The sequence below is a fragment of the Nicotiana tabacum genome, chromosome 7, assembly GCF_000715075.1.
Source record: "Nicotiana tabacum cultivar K326 chromosome 7, ASM71507v2, whole genome shotgun sequence".
Classification (NCBI taxonomy): Eukaryota; Viridiplantae; Streptophyta; class Magnoliopsida; order Solanales; family Solanaceae; genus Nicotiana; species Nicotiana tabacum.
The window spans coordinates 137,651,779-137,664,758 of NC_134086.1; the positions used below are offsets into that span (position 1 = coordinate 137,651,779).

Sequence of the window (12,980 nt, forward strand, 5' to 3'; positions counted from 1 at the left end):
TAAGAACATTAAGAAATACATTAGAAATGTAGAAACTAACAACACATGATGCATTAGGAAAATACACTCAATAAAAATAAACTAGTTGCGAACATAAAATGACAACTTTTATTATATCTTCATTCCCCAGTAAGATGATTAGTTCTTCAGTCAATATCCTCAAAGAAGTTTCCAGCTTCTAAATGAGTAATATTTGCTAGGCCTCTAAAATCATCATCTTTTTATGCGAGATGTGCCTCAGAATCATATTTGTTTGAGGGACCTACTTCATCATCATTATTTTGAATGATCAAGTGTACCTCCACATTAATTTCTTTCTTTCTGAGGGAGGCTTGATAAAGTTTGACAAAATGATTTGGCGTACGACAAATGCGTGCCCAATGACCTTTCATACCACATCGGTGACACATACAAATTTTACCTTTTGAAGAATTAATTTGAGAACCCTTATTGTTCTCCAGTTTATTTCCACCATAATGACGATAATTATTTCGTCCCCTGCCACGTCCACATTTACGATCATGTCCACGACCACGGTAATTATTTTATTTTCTTTCAAACTTATCATATGTTATTACAGCATTCACTTCCGAAAATGGAGCTGACCCAGTGGGACGAGTTTCATGATTTTTCATTAATAGAGTATTATTCTTCTCTGCCAAAAGTAGGCATGTGATTAACTCGGAATATTTCTTAAAACCTTTTTCACGGTATTGCTGTTGTAGTACCATATTTGAAGCGTAAAAAGTGGAAAATATTTTTTCCAATAAGTCCTCATCTGTGATAGTGTCTCCACATAATTTTAATAGAGAACTTACTTTAAAGATAGCAGATATATACTCACTTACGGTTTTAAAGTCTTGCAACCTTAAATGTATCCACTCATACCGAGCTTTCGGTAATACAATAAGTTTTAGGTGGTCATATCGATCTTTCAAATTAATCTATAATTCAAGTGGATCTTTTACGGTTAAATATTCAGTTTTTAACCCTTCATGTAGATGATGACGAAGGAAAATCATGGCCTTCGCTTTATCCTGATTTGATGCTTCATTTCCTTGTATAATAGTATTTCCAAAACCTTTAGCGCCAAGGTAAATTTCAACATCAAGGACCCATGATAAATAGTTCTTTCCGGTGATGTCAAGTGCCACAAATTCAAGTATTGATAAGTTTAACATAGTGAAAACTATCATAAAAGATAAATAAGTTAGAGAAATAATTATATTTATAAACAATTAATGAAACAAATGAGTAAGGCAAAAAAAAAAAGAAGAAGAAACGGAAATAGAGCTATATCATATAAACAACCTACTATTTCATTTTATTCTGGCCATAAATTGAAAACAACATACTATTTCATTTTATGTATATGTGTGTGTGTGTTAATAGAATTGAACGTGACTAACATTATTTATATGTTTCAATCCAATAAATATAAAGTAATTAAATTAATGTGAAATTATTACTTGTCAATTCATTTCTCAGAGTTCTTCAAGATTCCTTAAAGATATGTTTTGATCCGGAAAGTTCATGAATATTATAAGTATGTCATTAGTGGGTAGCTAGTTTGATGACTTGGGGTCATATAAGAGTTGAGCACTTAAAGAAATAGTTATTTTATCACAACAATGTACTTAAACTATTTAAGATGCCCAAGAGCACAAGTAATCTGCAAACAATGAGCATATGATATGTACTACCATAAATAAAATGAATATAGTAATACATACCTTAATAAAACATGACTCAACTTATCGGGGGTTAAGAATAAAAGTAGAGCTTCGTGCTGATAACGTGTTATAAAATAAAAATAATTTAGTAAAATGTAAATAAGAAATAGAGATAGAAAGAAGAGTATTTCACTTCCTTTTGGTGTATCTTTCCGCTGCAATTACATAACCTTTTATAGACATAAAAAGTAAAGATTACCATAGTAAAATAGTATAAGGGATGGACATAAAGTGAAAATCAATTCACAAACTATTCATACATGGACTTCATCAGCATACTATTTACAACAAATTCAGGAATATTTCAATTTATTCAATTATAGTAGTAAAAACAATACTTGTCACTTATTTGGAACTCTAAAATTCAAAATCTTAACATTATTTTTCTTTTTCTCCTTAATACGCTGCTGTATTTCTCTAAGTAACAATATAATCCCATAAAGTAAGTATTAAATACAATATAATCCCATAAAATGGGGTTTGATGAGCTGTACCTCTATGAGTAAACTCTTATTTTTACAATCGGGATTAATTATTTCATAGAAACATCACTTGCCACAACATTACTAAAATAATAATACGATCCAAGAATTGCTTAACCTCTCACGAACTCCTTTATAATAACGGCCAATTCTTTCAACTTCTTGGGATAAAAAAATTCACAACCATGAAACCCTCCCTCATTAAAAATGTCCACAACTTGCACCCCTTTTTCTTTCAATATTTTCGAAAGTTCAGTTTGTCTATCAATCAAAGGATCGCCATCACAACCAATCACCAAAAATTTCCAACCTTGTATTTTCACTTGATCAAACAAATTTTCATTTGATTTAATCTCCACCATTGGATTGCAATATGGATGATCACGATCACTTCCTATAGGCAAACCTAACTCCCACATAATATCACTAACATTTAATGACAATATCTTGTTACAGGCTAACCTTAGTTCCGATTGCGTCCTTTCATTCCCACCAAAGAAAGCATCATGTAAAATCAACCCTTTAATTTCTAAAGGCTTAAGGTATTCACTAATTCCAGCGACTTGTAACCCTAAATGGTAAGTTATGTTACCACCAGCACTTGTTCCCATGAGAAAACACTTAGAAAAATCAGCATATTTTTTCAACAACTCATCAGGATTGTTCTTGATCCAATGCAATGATTCGATACAATCATCATAAGCTGCTGGAAGTCGATATTCGGGTGCGTATCGATAATCGACAGATACAATTATTGCTGGAATTTCAGCCACAAGTGTTTCACAAAAACTTTGTAAGTATGGTGAGTCTACACTAACTGCCATTACAAATCCTCCGCCATGAAAATATACTACAAGAGGGAGTTTCGTTGTGGTATTATTGTGCGAGTTTAGTATTTTACGAGGGATGATAATACGAGCCAAAGTGTTTTTGGTGGGGTTAATGATTAGATCCTTAGTGAAAACTAAGGAAAGATGGGTGGCAAACGGAAGGGTTGATTCTGGTAGACGTATAATAGAGTCGTCCGTATTACGCCTAATGCCCAAATATCGATATGGATCGACATTTGGATCAATTAGAGCAATTTCATCATTTTGACCAGACATGGTAATTAAACTGGACAAGTTAGAACCTGCAGACTATAGTGATGAAAGTAGGAAATTAAAAGTGTGGGATGTTTATGAGAGCAATGTTGAAACTTTATAGTAGCAATATATAGCCTTTTCGAAACAGCTGTTTCCTTTCGTACGTATAAGATTCAACAAAAAGTAGTGAACAATGGCATGTGACTTTCGATCTTTTTAAAAGATCATAAATGAATCAATGTCTGAATAGTAGTAACATTGAATATATGGTTGACATATATTGTCAATTTTTTTTTGAAATAGGAGTACTAAAAATTTTGAGGAAAGCTCTATGTATTGATAATTTTAAATAATATATCAAACAATATTAGTTAACATTTGTTTTTGTTACATTGTACATTTCTCTTTTTTTTTTTTAAAACCAAGAATGGCTAAAATAGGAATTTTTACACAAATAATCGGCCATATTAATTGTTTACTTTTTCTAGCCATGTGCATAGATTATACACAATTGTACATATGTAATACATAAATTATGCTAGGGGTGTACATAGGTTGGGTTGGTTCGGATTTTCTAATTACCAAACCAAACCAATTGTATCGGGTTATTAAATTTAAAGACCAAACCAAATCAATAAAAGTCGGGTTTTTTAAATTTCGATTTTTCTCGGATTTTCGGAGTTTTTTCCCCTAAAGTTTTTATAGCACAAACATAGAATTTGTACTCCAAATATTTCTTTAATCATAGTAAGACAAAACTATATAAGGTGGTTTTCAATAAAATAACATAAATATGAGATGATTCATGACATTGTACTAAAATATACAACAATAAAGATAATAAAATCGCATAAAATAAATATTACTAATAAGCTATAATAAAAACAAACATAATTTAAAATTACTAGTAAGTTGTTAAAATAAGTACGACTAATAAGTACAATTATTTATATGACTAAACACTAAAAGAAAAATAAGTTATGCATTTTATCTAAACTATAGAAAAACTAAAAAATCGATATCCAACACTGTTTTCATATATTATACATACAACGACTATTTTTAGTTTATATAGTAGGGTGAGCGACTATTTGGGTTAATAATACTATTTTGTTATATCCCAATAAAATAAAGTTTTATATTACACTATTTGGAGCTTTAATTCTAGATTTTTATTAATATTTACGAGCCCATGTTTTTGTGTGGGGTTAATGATGAGATCCTTAGTGAAGACGAAGGAAACATCAGGAGGAGGAGAGTGGTGGCAAATGGACAGGTCGCTTTTGATAGATGTGTGATAGAATCGTCAGTGTTAAGAATAATGCCCAAGTATAGATAAGGATCGATTAGAGCAATTTGATTAGGCAGGGTGACTAAATCGGACAAGTTAATTAGAACCAGGCTAGTGATCACTGTTAGAAACTCGGCAAAAACCGACCGCGATCGACCCACCGATTTCGGTATCAAAATATTTTATTTTTAATTTTTTTACGAAATCGATCAACTTTTTGAGGCAAAAATGCCGGAAACTATTTTTGCGTCCTGCAAAATTTATTTTTCAAGAAATCGACTAACTTTGGTCAGTTTTTTATTTAAACAAAATTAATATTAAAAAACGTCCAAAATCGGTCGATAATTTTATTTTTTAATAAAATCGACTGACATGGTCGGCTATTTTCGGGCGAAAATGCAATTAAAGATTATAAATAAAATAAAAGACAGTCTTAAAAGAAAATGCACCAATGGTCTAGTGGTAGAATAATATCATGCCACCGTACAAACCCCAATTTGTTTCTAAGAAGGTGCAATTTTTAATTACATAATTAAAATACCGGCCTATGTCGACTTCGGTCGGATTTTTTTGACAATTTTTTTCTTTTTTGGAATTTAATTGACCGATCGAAATCGGTCGAAAAATATCGACCAAAGTCGGACAGTTAGCTCTATTGACCTGACGATTACCGACCGCCACAAATCGATCGAGGTTGATTTTTATCAATTACCGGCTAACATCGATTGGTTTTGGCGGTCGATTTTTCCTTTTTTTAGCAGTGGATGAAGCGGAAAAATATAACAATCTTGAAAATTTTATAGCATGATATAGCCTTTTCACTAGAAAGTAAAAAGCCTATTCAAAGTTCAAACCAACAGTTTCCTATTAAAATCAACGGTTCTTACGTGTACGTAGAAGATTCGACAAAGTAGTGAACATCGTAAAACTGGGTGTACCATGAGTAACATCAATGAAATCAAAATTCAAAAATAGATTACTCGGGCTTAATCAAAGGAAAAAATGTTTGAATTCCAAAGAACTATAATATCATATAAAATGGAATGAGAACATAGAGCTGACGGAATCAATCTCTAAATACGACTTAGCAGAGGCGGAACCAGGATATCAAGTTTATGGGTTCGGAATTTTAATTGCTTGAAATTATTGGGTTCTAAATTAATAATTTATATATATCCAACCGAATTTTTAAGACAAATACAAGGTTCGAACTAAAGCTACTGAGTTCGACAAAACCCGCTTGCGACACTCTAGCTCCGCCCCTGCGACTTAGAATTGAATGGTTTGACACTTAGGGTGTGTTTGGTATGGACCATAATGTTTTTCATGGAGAATATTTTCTTGGAAAATAAATGATTTTATTACTTTTTTTTTTGTTTGGTTGGTGAGTTAAAGTTTTATTTTTCCGGAAAATAGTTTCTAGTGTTTGGTTAGAGAGTATAAAATATTTTTATGAAAATAATTTTTTATGTTACTCTCCTCAACCCACCTTCCTCAAAATTCCCGTGTTTCCTGTACTCAACCCCCCCTCCCCCTCCCAATTCTATTTTCTTTAACAATTTAGTTATTCTTTTCAAAATTCACACAAACGCAAAGGAGCTAATGTGCTACTTTACTTTTTACACAAGAACAACGTTGAAATTTGAGCTCGATAACTAAAAAGAAAATACTTTATTTTGTTGAAAAAAAATATCTTTTCTGCACCATGAAAAGAAATTACTCATTCAGATGAATGAAAGAAAATACTTTTTTTACATCATGAAAAAAAAATACTCAGTTTGTTGAAATGAAAGAAAATTCTTCTTCTACATTATGAAAAGAAAGTACTTTTTTTAAAATGAAAGAAAATGCTTTTTCTACATCTTGAAAAGAAAGTACTTGTTTTGTTGGAAAACAATATTTTTTCTATTTCAGAAAGAAAATACTTAGTTTGTTGAAATGAAGAAAATACTTTTTTTACATCATGAAAAGAAAGTATTCGTTTCGTTGAAATGAAAGAAACTACTTTTTTACATTATTAAAAGAAAATACTCGTTTTGTTGAAATGAAAGAAAATACTTTTTTTACATCTTGAAAGAAGGTACTTATTTTGTTGGAGAAAATGCTTCTATTTCAAGAAAAGAAAATACTTATAGCTCGTTTGGACATAAGAAATTTTTCCTTTTTTTCTTCAAAAAAGATAAGATAAAATAAAATCCAAAACAATGTTTGGTTATGAAATTTTTACAATTTTTCAAATCCAATTTGAAAATGCATTTTTGAATTTGAAAAACTGTTGGGAACCAGTTTTTCAATTGAAAAATTGAAAGTTGGTATTTTTACGTTTTGCAAATTTACTCTATATTTTTGAAATTTATAAAAGGACCCCAATCACTTATTAAACCTAGGTAACACCTACAACTACCCACCATTTGATTGAGTGGCCTTGGACTATAGTTGACATCTACCGTTGAGATCTACAATTTATTCTTACCTGAAGGAATCGAACCACTACAACTTCTATTATAGATTGTTCGTATAGTTAAACAATTAACATCTTTGATTTTTTGTTTCAAGTGGGATAATCAAGTCGAGGTGGTTTTGATATTTTTTATAAATTGTGAGGGTATAAATCATGTTTCATGATTTTACAAAAAATACATCCAAATATGTTGTAAAACTTATAACCAAACACAACTTCATCTTCAAATTAAATTTTAGTGAAATTTCAAATTTGAAAAAAATTCTTGAAATTTATGTCCAAACGCCTGTTTAGTTTGTTGAAATAAAAGAAATTACTTTTTCTACATCATGAAAATAAAGAACTCGTTTTGAGGAAAGCTCTATGTATTGAAAATTTTAAATAATATATCAAACAATATTAGTTAACATTTGTTTTTGTTACATTGTACATTTCTCTTTTTTTTTTTTAAAACCAAGAATGGCTAAAATAGGAATTTTTACACAAATAGTCGGCCATATTAATTGTGAGCACGTGATTTTTGTCTTGCGCGACAATCACTCCAAAAGAATTAAAAAAAAATAATAACAAATGGTCCTGCTGTACAAATTTGGATTTTTACATGACACTTTGTTAATTATTTATGATTTTTGCCCATTTTTATTAAAACAAAATACAAAATGTATGTGTCGTGCATAATTTGAACCGTAATCCGATTGTTAAATAGGAGATCACAAAAATACGCATTTCTTTTGTCCTGATTTGTTGCCTTGTTTAATTTTACCTACTTTTAACATTTTATACGCATGAAATAAATATGTTAAGTGTTAATTAATGGTGTCTAGTTTTATTTAATTAGGTTGTGTATTTAGGAAATTAGAAATAAAGAAAAAAGGGGGAAAATTTGTTTTAAAATGAATTTGGGCTACAAACATTATAAAATCTGAAGCCCAAATGAATGGCCCAATCCACCAGTCCGCACAGCCCACCCCCAGGCCGTAAAACGACGTAGTTTAACACCAAAACTACGTCGTTTCAATGCCAATCCATCCCAACCATTCAAACCAAGCTGATCCAACGGTCCAGATCTCTCACCCATAACCCCATTTGCCCGACCCGTTACCCGAACCAACTTTGACCCCAGCACCTGAAACGACACCGTTTCCTGCGAGCTGAAGGATCCTGGCCCTTCATCGTGCCTCATCCAACGGCTGAGATCCATTCACCCACTCCATATATAAGCTTCCCCTCATACCCTACCCCCCTATCCAAATACCCCTGCCTTTCATCATCTTCACAAGAACCCCGGAACCCTAGAGCCGCCCCTATCTCCCTTCACCAGAAACCCGGCGGCATGAACGCCGGTGACCACACCCTTAACACCATAGAACCCCCTTGCCATCCGGAACACGAACCTGTTAACCACTTAACTCGAATATCTTCCCACCTTCTCGAATCTTCGTTTGAAGATTCGAGTAGGAACTTGACTTACACCGTTTAACCCCAGTTTCACACCAGACACTCCCCAGACCCCCCTCGTGACCAAACCATGCTTGGTTTGGTCCGAATCTGATCAGGGAAGCATGAATCCCAGATCTGATTTTTGGAACCTTAGGGTTCCTCGTCACTGGTCCATATCCGTTTAAGCCAAAGAGATTAAGGTCTAATGGACCTTAATCGAAGTGTTTCTCATCTGAGAAACACTCTGATTAAAGTCCGTTCAGCCTTAAGAAAGGTCTGTTCGAGTCCAAGCTAGGGTCTTTTGATTTTTTGGGGTTTAAGGTGAGTTTTGCTTTCTTTTTTTTATTTGTTTTAGTCCATATGATTGATTAAAGGTCTGTTCATGTTTTGTTTTAATTTGTGTCTTTGAATTTTTTTTATCAACTGTTGCCTGTCCACCTTGCCTGAACCTCTGTGTTTGATTGAGTCTTTCTTCTACTTGTTACTGATAATGTGTATATGTGTATGTGCTGTGCGAATAATTGAGCTTCAAACTTTGAATGATCAACTGATTCCTCGAGTACAACTTTGTTTAGTCAGTACAATTCAAATCATGTGTCGATACTGTTAAATGTCTGATTTCTGGCTACGATTGTGCATGTTATGATTAATATAGTCGAGTCGACATGTGTCGTCAATTAGTTTCAACTGCCTGAACAATAACAAATCGATTTGCTTCTGGACACATTTGTTTGAATCAATTAGGAACTGAGTTTGTTTACTTATAGTTGTTAATTTGGATCAGAAATGTAAAAGGAATGTTTGTTTAAGTTCTGAATTGGAGGGCATGTGCACTTGTGCACAACATGTGCATTTGTGCACCACAGGTGCATTTGGGTACAACCTGTGTCCTGCATAAGGGCTTTTGAATAAAATAATTGAAAGCACATGTTGTCAGATTATACCATGCTGCCCACATCCTGCTTTAGTTTAGAAATATTAAACCTCACTTAAAAGGTAAGTCTGCTAGGGAATATCATGGGAGTTTGTTCTAATACTTAAATAGCTAAGTGGAACTGAAAAGAAGATAGCACATGGGAGGGTGTTTGGGTGATTGATGAACAGGCTGTTAAATGGCAGACTTTAGGCTTATAAAGGGAAGAACTTCCATCAGTTCAAAGGAGGAACAAAAAAAAAGAGATAAGACAGAGGACAGAGATAAGAGAGAGATAAAAGATAGAGAGAGGGAGAGAACTAAGAAGGAGGAGAGCTGAAGTTCTGAGAAATAGATACACACACAGACAGAAATAGATAGATAGAGGCATATCACAGAAAAAGGGACTGCATTTTCATCTGTCTTGATTCTCATTGGTCTGGATTTCCTTGTCCCATATTGTTTTCTTCTGAGTCTTGATTAAGGTTACTGGTTGGGTGGTAGCTTTAGTTCACTTCTGGATTTGTTCTGCCTAAATTCTGATTCCACACTACTGGGAAATTGTTTCATTTTTGCCATTTTTCCATCGGCTCTAACTGCATCTTGCACTGGGATTTTGGTTACCTGCTGTTACTGCTGCTGCACTTGTTGCCATTGTTACTCTGCTGACTTCCCTTTTTCTTCAGTTGTCAAACATTTCCAGGTACACAACTTCTGAAACCATATGTTGTTGAAAGTTTGAAGTTGAAGCAGAAGTAAAGAAACGAATGTCTGTTTACTTTATAATACTTGTGTTCAAAAATAGGTTGAATGTTAGTTTGACCTGTATTTATTTAATTGGAAACTGCAAATACTCTGTATAAACTAACATACAGTCTAAGTTGAGATGAACAATTAGATAGCATTGGCTTGTTAGAACAGATATGTTTTAATGCATACAACCGTTAGTTTGTTTCAGTTATGACATCATAACATAGAATCATAGCAAGCATATGTATGTATTTTTGCCTAGATCTCTGAACTATCGAATCTGCTATATTCGGTTCCATTTGACTTCAAGATAAGTGTATCCCAAACTAATTCTCATGCAGCGTTACGTTAACAGGGTAATAATGTACGCCAACCCTTTTGTTAGACTACTTGTTTCTACATTGTTTCGATATGGGTTTCAATATAGATTCATTGTTTCGGAATAATGCGATGACTTTCGAGGAAAACTAATAGGCATTCTCGAATCTAATTAACAGTAGTTTTTCTTAATAAGTAGCCGATTTCATTTATCAAGCCTAAATAAGTTAATTATAAAGTTCAAACTTAAGGTTTGTTTAATGTAAATTTAGTATGAGTTATCTGTTGCTTGCAATCCCTCCTATCAAATTAACAAAACTTATTCACTCCTTGAAGACGAGGCATGAAATAATTCTCACCTCATAAACAATCAATTAGGAAATCAAGCAAAATTCGGACTCGTCATATACAGTAGAGATTTAGTATGTCAGATACTTAAACAAGTAAGTTTGGTATTTGTTCTCTTTTATTTTTTAGAGACAAACGTAATAGAAATGTAGTCGCTTCAGGATATCCTTTTCTAAAATAATGAGACGAGCCTTGCCAGGTAAGAATGCAAATTGCGGGGCCCTCAATAACTAACCATAATAAATATTTAGAATTCGGGACAGGCCGTTTAGCAAATTTCATGGCCTTCTCCAAAAATAATAATGCGTTAAACTCTTTAGGCGCGGCTCGATTAAATTATATTCTTAAATTTGGGTGCACATTGATGTGACCCGAATCCAAATCTCAACGGAGTCGAAGTGTGTTTAACAATTACGGGTGCATTGATTGCGACGTAGTTCGAGATACATTTTCATGACGTTGCAATTCTATAAAAATAAATGATAATAATAAAAGCGGTTTAAACTTAATGAAAGCACGAAAGTCATAACATGTATTTAAATCAGATATTTAGCCATTATAACAATTTAAGCGACCGTGCTAGAACCACGGGATTCGAGGGTGCCTAACACCTTCCCTCGGGTCAACAGAATTCCTTACTTAGAATTTCTGGTTCGCAGACTTCATTTGGAAAAGTCGAAAATTTCCTCGATTTGGGATTCAAGATAAACTGGTGACTTGGGACACCTAAAGCCAAACCTTTCCCAAGTGGCGACTCTGAATTAAATAAATAATCTCATTTCGAATATTGTCACTTAAATTGGAAAAACTTCCCTCGCACATTTTTATCCTTCGGGACCGGGCGCGCAAAAAGGAGTTGTGACAGCTCTGGCGACTCTGCTGGGGACTTAACCCAGAACCACCGGTTCAGGGTTCAAGAATTCGAGCTTAGAATAATTGTTATATTTGGCTTTATTATCTGATCTTTATTACATATTTTTGCATAACGTGCTAAATGTTGTCTTTTACCGCTTTGATATTATCTGAACTGTATATAAACTGTGCCGAAACCCTTCTCTTCTTACCTCCGGGGAGAAGCTCGCTGGTCGAGACTCCCTATTCTGTTAGTGTCGATACCTGAAATAAGAAAGAGGTCGGACAAGTTACAAAGCCGGACGATCTCGCGGGTCCCCGGTACGTAGCCCCCTCCTCGACTCGAGTTGTCCGCTCGGGTACACAATCTAGAACAAATACCCAGGGTATAAACCTAGTATAACGAAACTTCATGCCGGATCCCTAGTAGGAACGCTTATTTGCATCATGTTGCATTTGACTTAGGGGACTCAACACAGGGGTTGGGTCTGTCTAGGACTAGCAACCTGAAATGAAAAGACCATCCTGCTGCATCCTATTTGTTTTGCGCATTTATTTGCTTCAGTTCCGCATGCCGACCGGTTTCTAAAAATAAAAGGAAAAAATAGCAGCGTAGGGAGATATTTACTTCTTTTGGAAAAACCAATGTCCGAGTAGTGTCGAAACCTCGCCGGAATTTCTTCTAAAAAATATATATATATAAAAAAATTGTCTTCTATTTTGATTTTTTTTTAAAAAAAAAATAGTATAAAAATTTTCTGTTTATCACTTTCAAAATCAAAAAAAGAGAAGGTATTTATTTAAAAGTAAAAAAAAATGGAAAATTCATAATTCAAAAAAAAATGTTGTTTCTTTTTGTAGTACCCCTTTTATAAATTCAGACTAATAGTCCAAATATTTCCTAAAAAAAATAATAATAAATATTTTCTTTAGTCTTTATCTCTTTTCAAAAATAGTATAAAAATATATATTCTTGTTTTCTAGGTTTATTTGATTTTCTCTATTCACGATAGCCCGAACTATGCCGGTTTGATTCTCACCGGATGTGAGATACGTAGGCAACCCTCGTCGGGTTCAACCCCATTTTGCTAAAATAGCCAAAATCAATAAATAAAAAAAAAAGAAGTTGTGTCAATTTTTAAAAGAGTCATAAATAAGTCAGGTGATGTTGTTTTGTCATAAATAGCCGAATGTTCCCGAAAAGGGACGCCGGAAGGCTGACTTTGCATGAACAACCACTTTTGGGTCTTGTTTAGCACTTTTGTCCAGCTGACCCACACAGCCTTAAAATCTTCGTCCCCAAAATG

At 33.4% G+C, this 12,980-nt stretch overlaps 1 protein-coding gene across 1 annotated transcript; it reads right to left on the reverse strand.

The window, feature by feature from the left end:
• Positions 1-2,006: 2,006 nt before the first annotated feature.
• On the reverse strand, positions 2,007-3,410 carry LOC107779890 (carboxylesterase 1-like). Its single transcript, XM_016600392.2, has one exon. The coding sequence runs from the start codon at positions 3,319-3,321 to the stop codon at positions 2,329-2,331; it is 993 nt and encodes a 330-aa protein (XP_016455878.2). The 5' UTR covers positions 3,322-3,410; the 3' UTR covers positions 2,007-2,328.
• Positions 3,411-12,980: the final 9,570 nt, after the last annotated feature.

Bases quoted from the DNA above. Each gene is read 5' to 3' on its own strand.
- LOC107779890 (XM_016600392.2), bottom strand. From the start codon at position 3,321: ATGTCTGGTCAAAATGATGAAATTGCTCTAATTGATCCAAATGTCGAT.